Source organism: Somniosus microcephalus, chromosome 5 (genome assembly GCF_052327205.1).
Source record: "Somniosus microcephalus isolate GS21.2 chromosome 5, FLI_Smic_1.0, whole genome shotgun sequence".
Taxonomy (NCBI): domain Eukaryota; kingdom Metazoa; phylum Chordata; class Chondrichthyes; order Squaliformes; family Somniosidae; genus Somniosus; species Somniosus microcephalus.
In genome coordinates, this window is record NC_140991.1 from 15,636,285 (window position 1) to 15,654,153 (window position 17,869).

A 17,869-nucleotide genomic window follows, 5' to 3' on the forward strand; every position below is an offset into this window, starting at 1 on the left:
TTGTGGGTTCAAGTCCCACTCCAGAGACTTGAGCACAAAAATCTAGGCTGACACGCCAGCGCAGTGCTGCACTGCCGGAGGTGCCGTCTTTCAGATGAAACGTTAAACCGAGGCCCCGTCTGCTCTCTCAGGTGGGCGTAAACGATCTCATTGGCACTATTTCAAAGAAGAGCAGGGGGGAGTTATCCCTCAATCAACATCTAAAAAGAGATTATCTGGTCATTATCCCATTGCTGTCTGTGGGAGCTTGCTGTGCGCAAATTGGCTGCTGCGTTTCCCACATTACAACAGTGACTACACTCCAACTGAAGTACTTAATTGGCTGTAAAGCGCTTTGGGAGGGCCGCTGGTGGTGAAAGGGGCTAAATAAATGCCAGTCTTTCTTCACCCACCATCACCAACCTCTGCTCCTTACAACCCACCGGGCACTGAGCAGCATTACCAGGCCTGTTTGGGGGCCCACAGCTCACTTTCTCTTTCTCTCTAATTAAAGAGGCCGGGACCTACCTCGCCGAGCCTCCGCGGGATTTACTCAGCCGGAGGGCCGCTGTCCCTTTAATGAGAGCGGGGCGGGCTGGGCTGCGCGCGCAGGCCGGGTCAGGTGACCCTGAAGGCGGGAGCCTTGATCGGGAGCGAAAGGCCGCTCAGCCCCGGCCTCCGGTAAGTGGGGCCGACAGCCCGCCGCCTACTGCCGTTCGCTCACCCACCGCCCGCCATTACAACAGCCCGGCGGGTCAGAGAATTGGGCCGAGACAATAAAAAAATAAACGAATGCTGTGTCTGTGTGTCAGCCCTGGCTCAGTGGGCGGCACCCTTCGCCTCTCAGCCAGCAGGTCGTGGGTTCAAGCCCCACTCCAGGGACTTGAGCACATAAAGCCAGGTTGACAGTGCAGTGCTGAGGGAGTGCGTGCGGCACTGTCGGAGGTGCCGCCTTTCGGATGAGACGTTAAACCGAGGCCCTGTCTGCATGCTCAGGTGGACGTAAAAGATCCCACGGCACTATTTCAAAAAAGAGCAGGGGGAGTTCTCCCTGGTGTCCGGGTTAATATTTATCCCTCAATCAACATCACCAAAACAGATTATCTGGTCATTATCACATTACTGTTTGTGGGAGTTTGCTGTGTGCAAATTGGCTGCCTCGTTTCCCACATTACAACAATGACTCCAATTCAACGAGTACTTAATTGGCTGTAAAGCGCTTTGCGACGTCCGGTGGTCGTGAAAGGCGTTGTATAAATGCAAGTCTTTTCTCTCCACACACATACATATTTAAAAAAAAATAAGCTCAACCTTTATTTTGAAAACTGTGTTTGCCATTTGCTGCAGTGCAATGTTTTAAAATGTCAAATGTTCTCTCAACCTTGGTGTTGAGCCAGTGTCTCATTAAAGGCGCAGTGCCTTCATTTAAAAAAAAAGTATGACCATTATTTTGAGGGGGAGGAATGGCCCCTTTGCCATTGTTACATTAACAGTGTATATCAAGACCGTTTATATTTGTTATGTGCTTGTAAACAGTTTTTAAAACGTTTTGACAGCTTTCGACGGTGCTACTTTAAGAGGATTGAGCTACCACTGTTTTCGGGATACAGCAGATACGGAAGAGCTGAACGATGTCAGCGTACTGCTGACACATGGTATTATCATGCTGCTCTCATCTTCCAGAACCAAGTGATTACTGATCACTTGCCGATTATAGTGACACTCCTAGTTAAAAGCAGCAAAATGTACATCATACTCCAGGTAAGTTCATTTTGTGTATGTGTTATTGTTCTGAGACAGTAGCTAGCTTGGCTGGTGGCTTAACTCCACCGATGCTGCCTGGCCTGCTGAGTTTTTCCAGCATTTTCTGTTATTTTGGCTGGTGGCTAATTGGGTAAATGAATTACGTAGTTTTTTAAAAATTTGTTCATGGGACCTGGGCGTTGCTGGCAAGGCCAGCATTTATTGCCCATCCCTGGCACTAAGCCAGTCAATATGGCCCAGATTATACCTCTAATCTCAGCTAACTTCGTCAATCTCAGTTGGAGATTGATGGGATGCTGCAGTTGGTTTTGGTGCCCCTGAACCGGGCAGGGGCAAAATCAGCCAGGGTTTCAACTATCCTAATGCCCTTGCTATAAGTCATACAGTACAGAAGGAGGCCATTCGGCCCATAATGGCTGTGCCGGCTCGTTGAAAGAGCTATTCAATTAGTCCCACTCCCCTGATCTTTCCCCATATAGCCCTGCAAATTTCCCCCCCCTTTCAAGTATTTATCCAATTCCCTTTTGAAAGTTATTATTGAACCTGCTTCCACCGCCCTTTTAGGCAGTGCATTCCAGATCACAACAACTCACAGCGTAAGAAACATTCTCCACATCTCCCCACCACCCCCGGTTCTCTCGCCAATTATCTTAAATCTGGTTACCCTCCCGCCAGTGGTAAGTTTCTCCCAATCTACTCTTATCAAAACCCCTTCTTCATTTTGAACATTTCTATTAAATCTCCCCTTAACCTTCGCTGCTCCAAGGAGCACAACCCCAGCTTCTCCAGTCTCTCCACGTAACTGAAGTCCCTCATCCCTGGTACCGTTCTGGTAAATCTTCTCTGCATCCTCTCCAAGGCTTAGCTGTCAAACTCTCCATAGTCCGAATTGCCTGCCTCCACTCACTGTCAGCTGAAGAATGACCGACTCTAGTGTGAAATCATAACTAAACGTCCACTGCTACCATCAGGAGAAGAAGGGCTGAGCCAGATTGACATTGGTAACCTCAGTTTGTGCACCGAGACCAAAGCATATATAGAAATACTTTTCACTCTAAATTATTAGAATTTTGCAAATAAAATATTTATGCAAATGTTTGCAGCTTTCTAAGAGGGGAATATTGTTTACCCTGTTCATGGCCAGTGATTATTTTTACCCATTTCAGTGGCACTGAGAAAGTGGAAATAACTACTAAAATAGTTTTACTGTTTTAGTTCATTTGTATGTTCTGCTATTTTCTTCTCTTCAAAACCCCTGCCCTTCCCCTGATTGCCAGCATCACACGCACACACTCAGCCATGGAGAGAATTGGACGTGCCCAGGAGTCACTCTTAATACAATTTTTTTTAATGTAATTTTTTTTCCCCAACTCATTTCAATTTTTCTTTTCTAAAGACACTGACTCAAGCTGGGGGTAGGAATTGACAGACACCTGCAGTTTGCTGGCACTTTGCCCAGTGGTTAGTCTTCATCCATTAGACTGATTGTTGGCAAGCTTTTCAGTTATGGGGCAATCATAAGCACGTCGATTGGAGACACCATTCGAATTTGATTTCTTCTTTAAATAAAAACAAAACAAGGCCTTTTTGAGGGAAGCGAGTGTCTGATGGGAAGGGGAAGAGGAAAACTGGTTGATTTGGGAGGGGGGGGTGGGTGTGGTTCTGGCCTTTGGGCACCCATCCTTCGGAAGTGTGTAGATGGTGGGTAATTGGGGGGGAGGTGAGTGATGGTGGAGGGGAGAATAAGGGGCTGAATGTGTCATTCATGGGTGATCAACTAATTTATCAGATATTTGGAGTGGGTTGGGACACATGCACACAGTTTCCAACGCAAGACAGCGAGCAGGAGTGAGAATTCTGGCTTTTTAAAAAATCATTCTTAAGGTTGGTGAGTCCAAGTGTAGAGCCAGTACTGCCACCCTAGCTGAGATTGCTTAACTCCACAAAGTCTTGTGGTGTATATGGATTAGCAGCACACTGCACAGTGCAGATACCCACTCATTCATTGGGGCACTGAGATGACTGCGAGTTGTGTATATAATTAAAAAAAGACTTTTTTTTACCAACTTCTGATAAATTGCAATTTCTCACGTCTGAACTACCCAAAAGTCTTGCATAAAATCATAATGATTTTAGATGGGGTTCTTTTCTCCTCTCCTGTAGAGACACATTAACTGATTGAAAGATTGAGAGAAACCAGTGCAGACAGCTGTTGGGAAATGGACCGATACAATGAGTTAAAACTTCTGCTGAAGAAGTGGGAGACTTCGTTCTTTCAGGAGCACAAGCGGAAGCCAAATAAGGTAAGTGCTGAGCACAAAGTGTCAACGGTTCGAAAACCCACCAGAAACGCTGTCTGATCAAGCTAGCAGCTCCTAAAGTCACTGGCTCCACAGCTTCCAGTAGGCATTAGTCCTAGGGAGGCGACCAACAAAAATAAACTGACCTATGAAGGAGCCCTTAGCTTGTGGGGACGTTCAATATTTTAAGAGAGAATTTGCATTGACATTCACATCCTCAGGATATCCCGCAGTGCTTCACAACCAATGAAGTACTTTTTTTTAAAGTATATTCACTGTTGTTCTGTGGCCACAGCAAGAGCCCGTAAACAGTATGTGAAAAGAATGAGCAGTTAATCTGTGGGGCTTTTCACTACATGTTTATTGAGCAGCTGTATTTATGCGGTGGCATAGTGGTTAGCACTGTTGCCTCACAGCGCCAGGGACCTGGGTTCAAATCCGGCCTCAGGTGACTGTCTGTGTGGAGTTTGCACATTCTCCCCGTGTTTGCGTGGGTTTCCTCCGGGTGCTCCGGTTTCCTCCCACAGTCCAAAGATGTGCGGGTTAGGTTGATTGGCCATGATAAAAATTGGCCCTTCGTGTTAGGGGGGATTAAATATGTGGGGTTACGGGGATAGGGCTTGGGTGGGATGGCTGTCGGTGTAGGGACCGGGTGTTAGGGTTTGGATGATCAGCCATGATCTCGTTGAATGGCGGAGCAGGCTCGAAGGGCCGAATGGCCTACTCCTGCTCCTAGTTTCTATGTTTCTATGTTTACTGTTTTGAAACCTGTAAATGGCTGGCCACCTAATCAATTTATGAGACACGTACAGTTTTTTTTATGTCCTCTTGTTCTGGAATATCTTCCAAGGAATTTGGAGCAATATCTTGGATTGGATTGCTCGATGACAACAGTCAATCTCAGGCCCTCAGGGGATATGAGGCAAATCATAGACTCTCTCTGGTACCAGAGTCACATAAGAAATAAGTGACAGTGTTTCAAGAATTGGTTTAATATTGAGGGTTAACACGGGAGACGTAACTTAATAGGCGAAAGTTGCTTAATTTAAATTACTCTAATACAATTTTTTTAAGTGCACAAATAACTTTTGGGTAGAAGATCATTGGTCCATCTAGCTAACCCTTTTATCCCACCTATCAGATTCCTTACTGTGATTCCAAAACTAATAGTCTTTTATTCTATTTACTAACAGGAACTCATCCAGTCCTCTTAAAACCTGCCATAGTTTCTGATCCTACCCCAGCTGGTTTTCCATATTTCCATCACGCTCATAATGAAAAAGTGTTGCCTGACTTACTTATCTTTTGAAACCCTTACCACTAAACATATTCCCCATGTCCTTCAATTCTGTACTCAACATAAACTTCCTGGATCTAATTCATCTGTACCACTAAAAACTTTAAAGGTCTTTTATCAAATACTCCTCCCCATTATTCTCTTTTGAAGAAAGTGACGTTCTAGGGTAAACAATCTTTCCTCATAACCCGGCCTTCTTAAGTTCAAGAGTCAGACTTGTCGCCCTCCTTGGACTCCCTTGAATAATTCTCTGTCACCTGTAATATGGAGATCAAAACTGAGCACAATACTCCACATGCAATCTCACCAAGGCCAGATGCAACCGAGTCCTGACGAAGGGTCATCGACCTGAAACATTGACTCTATTTCTCTCTCCACGGATGTTGCCTGGCCTGCTGAGTTTTTCCAGCATTTTCTGTTGTTATTTCAAAAATGACTCCTTTGACTTCTAAGTTACACCTTTAGCTGTGCATCTCCTCTACCCTTTTGGACTGCCCATGAGCACTGAACTGACTCTTTTAGTGACCTGTTCATTAAAATCCCCATATTGTTTCTGTTCTGATCCCTCAAGCACATTACAATTTAATGTGTATTCCACATTTTTGTTTCTTTTACCTAAACATAAGTTTTTACACTTATCTGCATCACTGGTAACTGCATCCAATTTGGTGTCATCTGCAAACTTGCAGATCATGCACAATACAGGAAACTTTGTGATATCCGGCACCGACGGGACCGGCGTGTTGCCGATCTATCAAAACTGCCGGACATACAAAGTTAATGTTGAAGCATACGGAGGTTTTCATCTCCGTATCTGACAACAAACACTGTTGCTTAGCAACAGCTTCTAAAGAGTCGGCTGCAGCTGCAAGCGTCTCTAGCTGAAGCTGTTGCTATAGCTACAGACCTTGCAGTGCCTGACTGGGATAAAAAAGAACAAGAACTAAAAAAAACTTATAGAAAACGGCTCCTGATTTTTGCCGTTAGATCAAGTATTCTGGACATACAACCTCCGGATAAACCAAAGTTTCCTGTATTTTAAAACTTTGCCAGTATGCGTATGGTTGTCGGTACTTGTTTCTGTGGAGGGAAAGCAATATGTGACAGCACAGAATGGCAGGTCCAGCTAATGCGGTGTATTGCCATGGCTTCAGGTAATCACAGGTTATAAAGTACGATACCGAAGTATAGTCTTTTTATTTTGTGGAGGGATGTGTGTGAAGAGGGTGCTATTGTACATGCTTGTGTCTATACAGAAAATTTACTGTTCCCCAATTTTCCCCTCGTTCAGGTGGATGTGGCTGGTGCTTCGGAGGAGACACAAAGTAAGTAATGAATGAAAGGCTTTTTCAGAACATGTGTTTCCTTAATTTAGAGGTTATTGTTGGGGGTGGGCGGGAATGAACGGAATCTTCTTTTTTTATCTACAACATCTGGGGGAACAGGGAAGAATGCATGCGGCACAGTTCCAGAGGAAAAAGTCGTCCTTGATATTTCTACTTGCAGCCTTTTCTGATTTCTTCTGTTTCTCCTATGTCATTCTGATCTCTTGGTTTTTGTCACTGAAAGCAAGACTCCTCAATGTATTGTGTTGCTTCGTATACAATAACTACAAACAGATGCCTCAGGTTGCTTTATAGGCAGTTATATTGATCCAGGGAGGGGAAGGAAGAGGGTCAGGAAAATTGAAGAGATATTAAAGAAGGGAGGGAAGTGGTAAGGCCAAGAGGCAGTTCCAGAGAGAAGGCTAAATTGTCTTAAAGAGCCACTGATGGTGAAGCGGAGGGACGGGGGAATGAACAGTAGACCTGGTATTGGAGGACTGGATGGTGCTCACAGGGACATGGGGCTAGAACAAGGTGTCTTGAGTTTGGCTTATCTGTCCCTTTTAATAATGGTGGTGTGTATGCAAGGGGGGTTTAAACATCCAGTCTGTCTTTTCCAACCACATGATGGGTCAGCGACCGGAGCCGTTGGTGCAGTGATATGTTTCAGAGGGAAGCTTCGTAGCGAGAGGGTTTACAGGAACAAGGATGTCTTACTGCAGTTGTACAGGGCCTTGGTGAGATCACACCTTGAGTATTGTGTGCAGTTTTGGTCGCCTTATCTGAGGAAGGATGTTCTCGCCATGGAGGGAGTGCAGCGAAAATTCACCAGGCTGATACCTGGGATGGCAGGAATAACGTATGAGGAGAGATTGGGTCGATTGGGCTTGTACTCGCTGGAGTTTAGAAGAATGAGAGGGGATCTCATCGAAACTTATAAAATTCTAACAGGACTAGACAGACTAGATGCTGGAAGGATGTTCCCGATGGCGGGGGAGTCCAGAACCAGGGGTCACAGTCTAAGGATAAGGGGTAAGCCATTTAGGACTGAGATGAGGAGGAATTTCTTCACCCAGAGAGTGGTGAACCTGTGGAATTCTCTACCACAGAGGGCGGTGGAGGCCAGTTCATTAAATATATTCAAGAAGGAGTTGGATATATTTCTTAAGGCTAAAGGGATCAAGGGGTATGGGGAGAAAGCAGGGACAGGGTACTGAATTTGGATGATCAGCCATGATCTCATTGAATGGCGGAGCAGGCTCGAGGGGCCGAATGACCTACTCCTGCTCCTATCTTCTATGAAGGATATGCAATCTGCTCAGTCTGGTGTGGATTAAACTAGTTTGTATTGTAATGTGTGGTAAATTAATTCTATAGTAATTGTGTGATAGATTAAATACATCGGGCCATACTGATAATTAGTATTTTCTGAATTCACAGAATTGTACAGAGAGTACAGAGCTATCAAGAAAACTAGGGAGGGACATGCTACAGAGAATGATCAAAGTACGCATTCAGATTCTACAAGGAGACCCTCACTGGACACTAGCCAAGATGAGGATAAAGAGAAGGTAGGTCTAGTTTTCTAGACGGATTTGATGGGCCGAATAGCCTCCTTCTGTGCTGTACTATTCTATGATTGTATGACTTATACACTGGGTATCACAGTAATTACAAACTGGAAATGTTCTGATCTGTAACTAGTTGGCAAATAGAACCTGACATAGGAACAGGAGGAGCCCATTCATCTCCTTGAGCCTGCTCTGCCATTCAATGAGATCATGGCTGATCTGTGCTCTAACTCCATATACCCACCTTTGCCCCATATCCCTTAATACCTTTGGTTAACAAAAAGCTATCAATCTCCGATTTAAAATTAACAATTGCTCTAGCATCAATTGCCGTTTGCAGAAGAGAGTTCCAAACCCCTACCATCCTTTATGTGTAGAAGTGTTTCCTAATTTCACTCCTGAAAGGTCTGGCTCTAATTTTTAGACTATGCCCCCTAGACCTAAAGTCCCCAACCAGCAGAAATAATATCTATCTACACTATTTGTTCCCCTTAACATCCTGAAAACTTCGATCAGATCACCCCTTAACCTTATAAATTCTAGGGAATACAACCCTAATTTGGCCCCAACACAGATCCCTACGGGACACCACTAGTCACATCCTGCCAATTTGAGTATCTACCCATTATCCCTACTCTCTGTCTCCTGCCGCTCAGCCAATTTCCTAACCAGGTCAATAATTTGCCCTCGATTCCATGGGCTTCTACCTTAGACAACAGTCCCTTATGTGGGACTTTATCAAATGCCTTCTGGACGTCCATATAAATAACATCCATAGACATTTCCCCTGTCCACTGCTTTAGGCACCTCTTCAAAAAAATGGAATCAGGTTTGTCAGACAAGACCTACCTTTCACAACCTTGCCAGCGACACTCACATCCCATAAATGAATATTTAAAAAAAAATCGATGCTGGCTCTCTCTGATCAACTGAAGATTTTCGAGGTGTTCAGTCACCCTATCCTTAATTATAGACTCTAGCAATTTCCCACAGCAGATGTTAGGCTAACTGGCCTACAATTCCCTGGTTTCCCTCTCTCGCCATTCTTAAAAAGCAGAGTGACATGCGCAATTTTCCAACCTAAAGGGACGGTTCCTGAATCTAGAGAACTTTGGAAGATTATAGTTAGGGCATCTGCAATGTGCTCACCTACATCCTTTAAAACCCTGGGATGGAAACCATCTGGTCCTGGGGATTTGTCACTCTTTAGTGTCATTATTTTCTTCATTACTGTTATTTTGCCTGTGTTAATTTTGGGGAGTCCCTGTCCCTGATTCAATATTAGTTTCCGTGGGATGTCCGGCATGCTATCCTCCTCTTCTACTGTAAATACTGACGCAAAGTAATTATTCAACATGTCCGCCATTTCCCCATCGTCATTGAGAGTATTACCGCTTTCAGTTTTCAATTCCAGTTGGTACGTATTTTTCCAATCACCTATTGGTCATCTTTTGGGACAGGCGAGAGCTGAGGCGGGAATCTGGTTTGGAAAAAAATAATCAGCTGATTTCTGTTTCCAGACTCCTGAATGTGACATTTGGGATCCCATCTAAATCGTCGGAAACAGATCGTCAAGGAGCTCGACTCAGAATCGGGGAGCTCCAAGGAGCACAGTACCCTCAAAGCATCGGCCCAGTACTATGGAATGAAATGAAGAGAAACTTGCCAGAAGCAGTGCTTGTTTCCACCCCCCCCCCCCCAACTTGACAGTGCTGACTTCTTCCTGAGATGTGATTTCATGGGTACCAGTCTCCTGCCCTTACCTCACCTCTGTGGGCATTATGTAACCCTTGATGGTAAATGTTGGGAGTTTGCTGCAGCTAAGCCCAGACCCGGCCTTGTTTAATGTCCAAGCTTGCACACTTCTATTGTGGGTTCCTGGACAACTATTGAGGGCACCTCATCATCCAACCTGACCAAGCAGGTTTCCTACTTTGCAGTCACAGCTGTTCTGTGGCTGTCTGTCTCTGTAGAACGTGTTGGTGACTTGCCCAGTGTATGTGTGTGTTTTTATTCCTCCATGGATGCTGTGTTTAACCTGGTATCATGGCTGAGATCAGGACTTCTGTATAAAGAATTAAAGAGCTTTGAAAAAATATCTTTACACAGAGGGTGGTTGGAATGTGGAATTCTCTGTCACAAACCGTTGTTGAAGTAGAGTCGATGAATTCTTTAAATATTCATCGGCGAATTCAAGGGAATTAAATAGTTGCTTGAAAAAGAGGAACATGAAGGGGGATAGGGAAGGAGCAAGAGAGTGGGATTAGACTGGGTGAATCGTGCCGAGAAAAACACCAGCACAGATTTGCTGAGCCATTTGGCCTGTTTCTGTCTTGTGCATTCTATGACTTGTGGAAGTGAAACCATGTTCTCCTGCTCTGCTGGGCACAGGAGCTGCAACATCAGTGAATTCTTTTTAATAATACTTCACAGACTTAGCAGCTTGGTTGTTGAATGTTTTGAACTTATAACAGCTGTACAAGTAAAAGACTAAAGCAAACAGCTGGTATGTTTTACAAATTCAACTTAAAAAAAATATGTTCTTTTTTGAAAGGAAAGGCCAATTTCCCTCCGTAAATCGTTGACTCCAAGAAGGCCACAGATGTCTAAAGAGATCAAGGACAGTGAAATCAACCAAGTTGTTGGGACAAAACCAGACACCCCCAAACCTTCACAAAATCTGCAGACTGCAACCAAAGAGTCTCATGATGGGTTTGACCAACTGGAATTACTGCACCCTACTCCATCAAAAATCCTCCTCGCTCCGGCACGGACTCCTCGATCTGTAAATAAATTACAACAACTGCAGCAGAATGTGGCAAGAAGGATGTCTTTGATTGACCCTGGCTGGTTAGACAGATGCCAGGGGAGAATACAACCAGGTGCAGAGTTGCCCATTTCAGGCAGCTGCTCACTACTAGCCAATGGGACAAATAGTGGGGCGTGTGATCATAGGAAGCCTTCACCTAAAGGGAAGCCTCTGTCTTTCAGTGACTCTACATCAGAAGCCAATGACAGGCCTCTAAGCTTAAATGACACTACACAGGTGGCCCGTGAGAAGCTTCTGCACCAAAGTGATGTTTTTCCTACAGTCAATAGAAGGTCCTGCCCAGTGAGTAACACTTGTACTTCAGCTGATGATGCTTCGTCATTATTGGGCAATGTCCCTTCAAAAGCTAATTGTGATGAGATTTTGCTTTCTGCTATTCCTGATATAACCAATCCTGGAAAGCCAGCAGAATCGGAGAATGATTATTTCCAGGACGCTCATACTTGCCGAACAAAGCTTGGTACAGGGAAAATACAAAATGTAATACAAAGTAGGCTGGAGTGCCAATTAAACACCGATTCAGTGACCACGGAAGAGAGAAGTTCCTGTTTGCGAGATCCTTCACGGGCGACTTGTGACGAAGTGAAACCAGACTTGGGCGCAGAGTTGAATAGGTTAAAGACTGGCTGCGAGAACTTTGCTGAAATGCTGAATCCTGGAAAAGGACAGCGAGATATAAAAACAAGCAGCAAAAAGAGACCGAGAGAGCCAAGAGCGGGCGTTAAAGAGAGTGCTGAAGCTTGTGAAGGCCTCGAAGGCAAGACCAAGAAACGTCGAAAGACGACCAAATCTTCAGACACTTCTTCAGCTCAGAAACCAAAGAAGGAGCGAACACTCAAAGCTGGCTCCAAATCTAGGGGAGATGAAAGCAGTCCCGCTGTGAATGAAGACAAGAATCCAAAAACTGAGATGCCGAGGGAGAATCTATATGGAGATGTGGAAGAAGGGAGCCTCAATTCAGAGGCGAGAAAGAGTAGTGCAGTAAGGTATGTACAGGTACGATAGCAAAATACTGCAGATGCTGGAAATCCGAAATAACAACAGAAAATGCTGGAAAAACTCCGCAGGCCAGGCAACATCCGTGGAGAGAGAAACAGAGTCAAGACAAAGGGTTTCGGAGAGAAACAGAGTCAAGACAAAGGGTTTCGACCTGAAATGTTGACTCTATTTCTCTCTCCACGGATGTTGCCTGGCCTGCTGAGTTTTTCCAGCATTTTATGTTGTTATTAAGGTATGTACAGACACTGGCCCAACCGGGTCAGATGGCAGATATATGAGAGAGGTATATCCAACTTTGCTTTTTCTTTTTTTAAAAAGCTTAATTGAACAGAACAAAATCTTACATTGGTTCTAGTTTTATCATCTCTGTTACTCAGCCAAGCGCTGGGATGGAGCCGCTTGTCCTGCTCGGGTTGGGGGAGAAATGGCACTGTATACGGGAGGGTGGAGGATGGTCTTTGAATGTGTATTTCAGTTCTTCACGGCTATCTCTCGAATGCTTGCTTTGGACTAACCTGAAGTTAATGCACCTAAGACCACCTGGGCTTATTGAATTGGACTTCCCCCATTGCTATGTTTCCCTTTCGCTGACTTCAAACCCGATTCCTCTTCCATTGGCACTCTGGCATCAACCACTAGAGGGTGCATGGGTTAACTTGCTTTCTCAATGTTAACATCCTCGAATCAGAACAGATTTCTGTATACAATCACTATATTTCCCAAAGACATCATGTGGGAAATCACATTGGCAAGCCCATTATTTCACAGCACATTATGCTTATATAACCATGTGCTGTGTCATTACACTGCAGTGCCCTCCAACATTATCTCTTTTGTAAATGCAATTAAGATTTCATGTAATATTTGGGACACTCATTGTAGCAAAGATCTTGTTCGGGTAGGCTTATTACCCAAGTAAATGTGGCTTAGCTATGTAAAATAATTGCAAGATTATAATCTAATTAAGAGTTTTGGGTGCTTTTTATAAGGAATAATGGAAGTGGTTTCAGGGCTGTTATTTGAAGTTTGTGTTCCTAAGATTGTCTGGATTGGCCTTTGAGGGAGTGCAGTGTAGGTTTACCAGAATGATACCCCGACTTCAAGTTACGAGGAGAGATTAAACAAATTCGGCTGTATTCCTTATAAATTAGACAGTTATGGGGTGATCTGATCAAAGTGTTCAAGATATTAAGGGGAACAGATAGGGTAGATAGAGAGAAACTCTTTCCGCTGGTTGGGGATTCTAGGACTAGGGGGCAGAGTCTAAAAATTAGAGTCAGACCTTTCAGGAGTGAAATGAGGAAACACTTCTACACACAAAGGGTGGAAGAAGTTTGTCACTCTCTTCCGCAAACGGCAATTGGTGCTAGATCAATTGTTAATTTTAAATCGGAGATCGATAGCTTTTTGTTAACCTAAGGTATTAAGGGATATGGGCCACAGGTGGGTATATGGAGTTAGGTTGCAGATCAGCCATGATCTCATTGAATGGCGGAGCAGGCTCGAGGGGCTGAATGGCCTCCTCCTGTTCCTATGTGCTTATGGATTCAAGTTACCCATCATTGGAGATTTTTGCTTTTAAAATAAAGCTTAACCTAAACACAGGAAATTAATTAGTTATATTATTTTTTTAAACTTCTTTGACCCTTTTAAATGTATAACCCAAACATATTTTAAAAGTATATTTTTTATTTAAAGTTTTTTTTTAAATAAAATTGTCCTTCAGATTAAAACAAAGGATTTGAATCCAGGAGGTCTGAATAGTGCTATCTTTGGATCTGACTTATCGAGCACTGAAGAGGCAATCTGTAGAGGGGAGGTGCAGACAGGCAGGCGAGTAGGGAACATCAAGAAGCATTAAACCATTGTGTTATGTTTTCTAAAGAATGCGCATGACTGTCTGTCTTAGAAACAGTGCAGCAAAGAGCGGGACTGAAGCCAGTAGTAACACAATCCATCTTGCTTTTATTTGAAAAGCACAGTTCAGCTCCATGTCGGTGGTTGTATAGAGGGTCCTGAGCATCTGGAGCACTCTTTCATAAATATAACAGCGAGTTACATTTCAAGTAGAAATCTGGAACTCTCTCACCCAAAAGGTTGTGGATGCTGAGACAATTGGAGCTTTCAAGGCTGAGGTCGACAGATTTTTGTTGGTTAAATTCTGGCCTCTTGCGCATCCCCCGTTTTCATCACTCCACCATTGGCGGCCGTGCCATCAACTGTCTAGGCCCTAAGCCCTGGAATAGTGCGGCTCATGTACACGAATGCTGAGCAGGTGGGAGAAAGGGAAAAAGTTAGGGTGGGGGGAAGAAAAGAAAAGGATTCTTTTGGATGATTCTTTTAAGACAGATAAAGGCGAAGTGATTTGGAGAGGTAGTTCCAGGGTTTAGTAGCTGAATGCAGCCATGGATGATAGAGCAGAGAACAGAGAGTAAGCCAGTGTTGGAGGAGCCTGTATGGGCATATGGTTTGAGCAGATCAGTAAGGCAGAAAGTGGAAAGGCCAAGATTGAATTAAAAGTGAGGTAATAATCCTGATAGCCATGCACCACTGGCACCCACTGAATTGATAAGACTGGGGGTGGTGGGAGTTCAGGCGAGAACACAGGCAGCAGCTTTCTGAACGAGTTGTCGTTTGTGGAGGTGGGGAGGGCATGAGGAATCGAACCTCGATTAGGAGGCTTCAGCCCTGGGAGAGGAGATCCAGGGAAGAGGCGGGTAATGTTACTGAAGTGAAAGATAGTAGCCTTGATACTGGAGTGACAGCTCAGCTCGGGGTCGAGAGGTGCACCAAGGTTCCACACTTCTGAATATAACCTGTGGCGGCAGCTGTGGGACCCAAAGAGGATGGATTCACCTCAGTCGACTTTAAGCTGGAATAAATTTCAGCTCAGCTACTTCTTAATGTCTGTTGGGGACCCTTTGTTCTGGATCATGTCTCTGAGGGGTAGCTGATAAATAAATACACCAGGATCAGACATTAACTGCTCCACTTGCATTGGATCCACAGCAGTCTATTAGTAAATAATCATGAACAACCTCTACAGATAGTGGTATTTGACACCAGAGCAGACCATAGTGTCTTGCCGATGACCAACACTACGTACTGCAAATAATCATCGACATTACAACACAGAAGGTGATAATTTCATCTGTTGCGCCTGTTCAATTGGAGCTTTCTATCCTAATCCCGCTTTCCTGCCTTTTCCCTTTATCCTTTTTATATTTTCTTATTTTCAATGTTTATCCAATTCTGTTCAAATGATTTTATAGTCTCTACTTTTAATAGTGGTAAAAGTATCATGTTGTAATAAAAAAGCAAAATACTGCAGATGCTGGAAATCTGAAATAAAAACAGAAAATGCTGGAAATACTCAGCAGGTCAGGCAGCATCTGTGGAGAGAGATTAACGTTTCAGGTCGATGACCCTTCGTCAGAACTGGGAAAAAGTTAGAGATGTAACAGGTTTTTAAGCAAGTGTAGGGGCAGGGAAAGGGGGGGAGGGGAGGAAAGAACAAAAGGGAAGGTCTGTGATAGGGTGGAAGGCAGGAGCGATTAAATGACAAAAGGGATGATGGTACAAGGCCAAAGGAGATGGTAATGGGACGAGTTAAGAAACAAAAGATGGGTCTAGAGGAGGTGTAAATGGGAATAACAGAATCATCAGCAACAGCTGCTGTCAGGAAACAAATGGGGGCAGAGATTATGATCTGAAATTGTTGAACTTGATGTTGAGTCCAGAAGACTGTAAAGTGCCTAATAGAAAGATGTTGTGCTGTTCCTCGAGCTCACGCTGAGCTTCATTGGAACAGTGTAAGAGGCCGAGGACAGAGCGCCAAGAGTGTGTGAGGCGGAGAAGTAATTCTTCCTTCCACCTTATCACAGACCTTCCCTTTTGTTCTTTCCTCCCCTCCCTCCTTTCCCTGCCACAGAATGGATGGATTCAACAGCCTATATCTGTGCTATAACATTCTGTGACTCATTGTATGATCATTAACTTTCTTGATACACAAGTGATTTCCTAAAAAAAAATTCAATTATATTAGTCAAGCTTCACCTCTGCTTTTGCAGACCCATGCAGACTGTACCTGATTAGTCCATTACTTTCCAAGTGTTCACTAATTTCATCCCAAATCATGCAGACTTTTTGAACCATGTTTCTCTAATCCTAACCTTCCTGGCTTTCGCAATACATGAGCTTCTAGAGATCACAATAGATAAGTGGAAAGGATTGCAGGGCTATAACTCCAACCTCTTGGCTTGAACGTTAACTTATGAGCCTGACTACTGAGCACTACTTTATAACATACATCCAACCTCCACTTAAATTGCTGCTTCAATCACTCCTGGTATTGGTTACTTTTATTATGAACTAGCTGGGGGGCCCGGCGTTGCCAAGGCTTTTTTGTAAAACGGCAGTTTGAAGGATTAGGCCCCGCCCACCCCGTAGGATTGGTCAACCATCAAGTCAATCAACGCTAATGAGCGGATTCCCCCGTAGGATTGGTCAGCGTTTTTTGTATACTGTCCGAACAATTTTTGTCTGACCAAAAAGTAAATACGCCTATGACACTCCCCTAATCATAAGCTTTCTTTTGGTCTAACATATGTGCAGGTACGCTCTATAACTTTTGAGTGTATAGCGGACATACACACAGAGACAGACGGGCGGATCCTTTTTTATAGATAACTAGCTGAAGTGCCCAGTGGTGCCAAGGCTTTTTCGAGGGCATGTTGTTGTTGGAAGAGAGAGAGAGAGAGAGCGACTGGGGGGGGTGGGGGAGGGAGGGAGGGCGGGGGGGGAAGGGAAGTGGGGGGAGAGAGGGGGGGAAGGGAAGTGGGGGGAGAGAGGGGGGGAAGGGAAGTGGGGGGAGAGAGGGGGGAAGGGGAGAGGGGGGAAGGGAAGTGGGGGGAAAGGGGGGGGAAGGGAAGTGGTAGAGGGGGGAAGGGAAGTGGGGGGAGAGGGGGGGGAAGGGAAGGGGGGGAGAGGGGGGGAAGGGAAGTGGGGGGAGAGGGGGGGGAAGGGAAGTGGGGGGAGGGGGGGAAGGGAAGTGGGGGGAGGGGGGGAAGGGAAGTGGGGGGGAAGGGAAGTGGGGGGAGAGGGGGGAAGGGAAGTGGAGGGAGAGGGGGGGAAGGGAAGTGGGGGGAGAGGGGGGGAAGGGAAGTGGGGGGAGGGGGGGGAAGGGAAGTGGGGGGAGGGGGGGGAAGGGAAGTGGGGGGAGGGGGGGGAAGGGAAGTGGGGGGAGGGGGAAGGGAAGTGGGGGGAGGGGGGGGAGGGAAGTGGGGGGAAGGGGAGGGAGGGGGGGAAGGGGAGAGGGGGGGAAGGGAAGTGGGGGGAGAGGGGGGGAAGGGAAGTGGGGGAGAGGGGGGGAAGGGAAGTGGGGGGAGAGGGGGGGAAGGGAAGTGGGGGAAGGGAAGTGGGGGGAGAGAGGGGGGGAAGGGAAGTGGGAGGAGAGGGGGGGAAGGGAAGTGGGGGGAGAGAGGGGGAAGGGAAGTGGGGGGGAGAGAGGGGGGAAGGGAAGTGGGGGGAGAGAGGGGGAAGGGAAGTGGGGGGAGAGAGGGAGGGAAGTGGGGGGGAGAGAGGGGGGGAAGGGAAGTGGGGGGGAGAGAGGGGGGAAGGGAAGTGGGGGGAGAGGGGGGGAAGGGAAGTGGGGGGAGAGAGGGGGGGAAGGGAAGTGGGGGGAGAGAGGGGGGGAAGGGAAGTGGGGGGAGAGAGGGGGGGAGGGGGGAAGGGAAGTGGGGGGAGAGAGGGGGGGAAGGGAAGTGGGGGGAGAGAGGGGGGGAGGGGGGAAGGGAAGTGGGGGG

At 45.7% G+C, this 17,869-nt stretch overlaps 2 protein-coding genes across 2 annotated transcripts in view; both read left to right on the forward strand.

Moving 5' to 3' along the window:
- Window positions 1–1,497: 1,497 nt before the first annotated feature.
- Window positions 1,498–9,789, forward strand: LOC147116907 (ATP-dependent DNA helicase Q4-like). Its single transcript, XM_085987188.1, has 5 exons — window positions 1,498–1,740; window positions 3,907–4,046; window positions 6,632–6,665; window positions 8,106–8,236; window positions 9,757–9,789. The coding sequence occupies exons 2-5, from the start codon at window positions 3,963–3,965 to the stop codon at window positions 9,787–9,789; spliced, it is 282 nt and encodes a 93-aa protein (XP_085843314.1). The 5' UTR covers window positions 1,498–1,740; window positions 3,907–3,962.
- A 984-nt stretch (window positions 9,790–10,773) lies between these two features.
- Window positions 10,774–17,869, forward strand: part of recql4 (RecQ helicase-like 4) — a 49,718-nt gene continuing 42,622 nt past the window's right edge. Inside the window, exon 1 of the mRNA XM_085987357.1 lies at window positions 10,774–12,052. Within this exon, the coding sequence (XP_085843483.1) occupies window positions 10,839–12,052 (1,214 nt within the window). The 5' untranslated portion in view covers window positions 10,774–10,838. The remainder of the gene's footprint in view (window positions 12,053–17,869) is intronic.

Bases quoted from the DNA above. Each gene is read 5' to 3' on its own strand.
- LOC147116907 (XM_085987188.1), top strand. From the start codon at position 3,963: ATGGACCGATACAATGAGTTAAAACTTCTGCTGAAGAAGTGGGAGACT. The intron at 4,047-6,631 runs GTAAGTGCTGAG...CCCCTCGTTCAG, and splicing joins ACAAGCGGAAGCCAAATAAG to GTGGATGTGGCTGGTGCTTC. The intron at 6,666-8,105 runs GTAAGTAATGAA...CTGAATTCACAG, and splicing joins TGCTTCGGAGGAGACACAAA to AATTGTACAGAGAGTACAGA.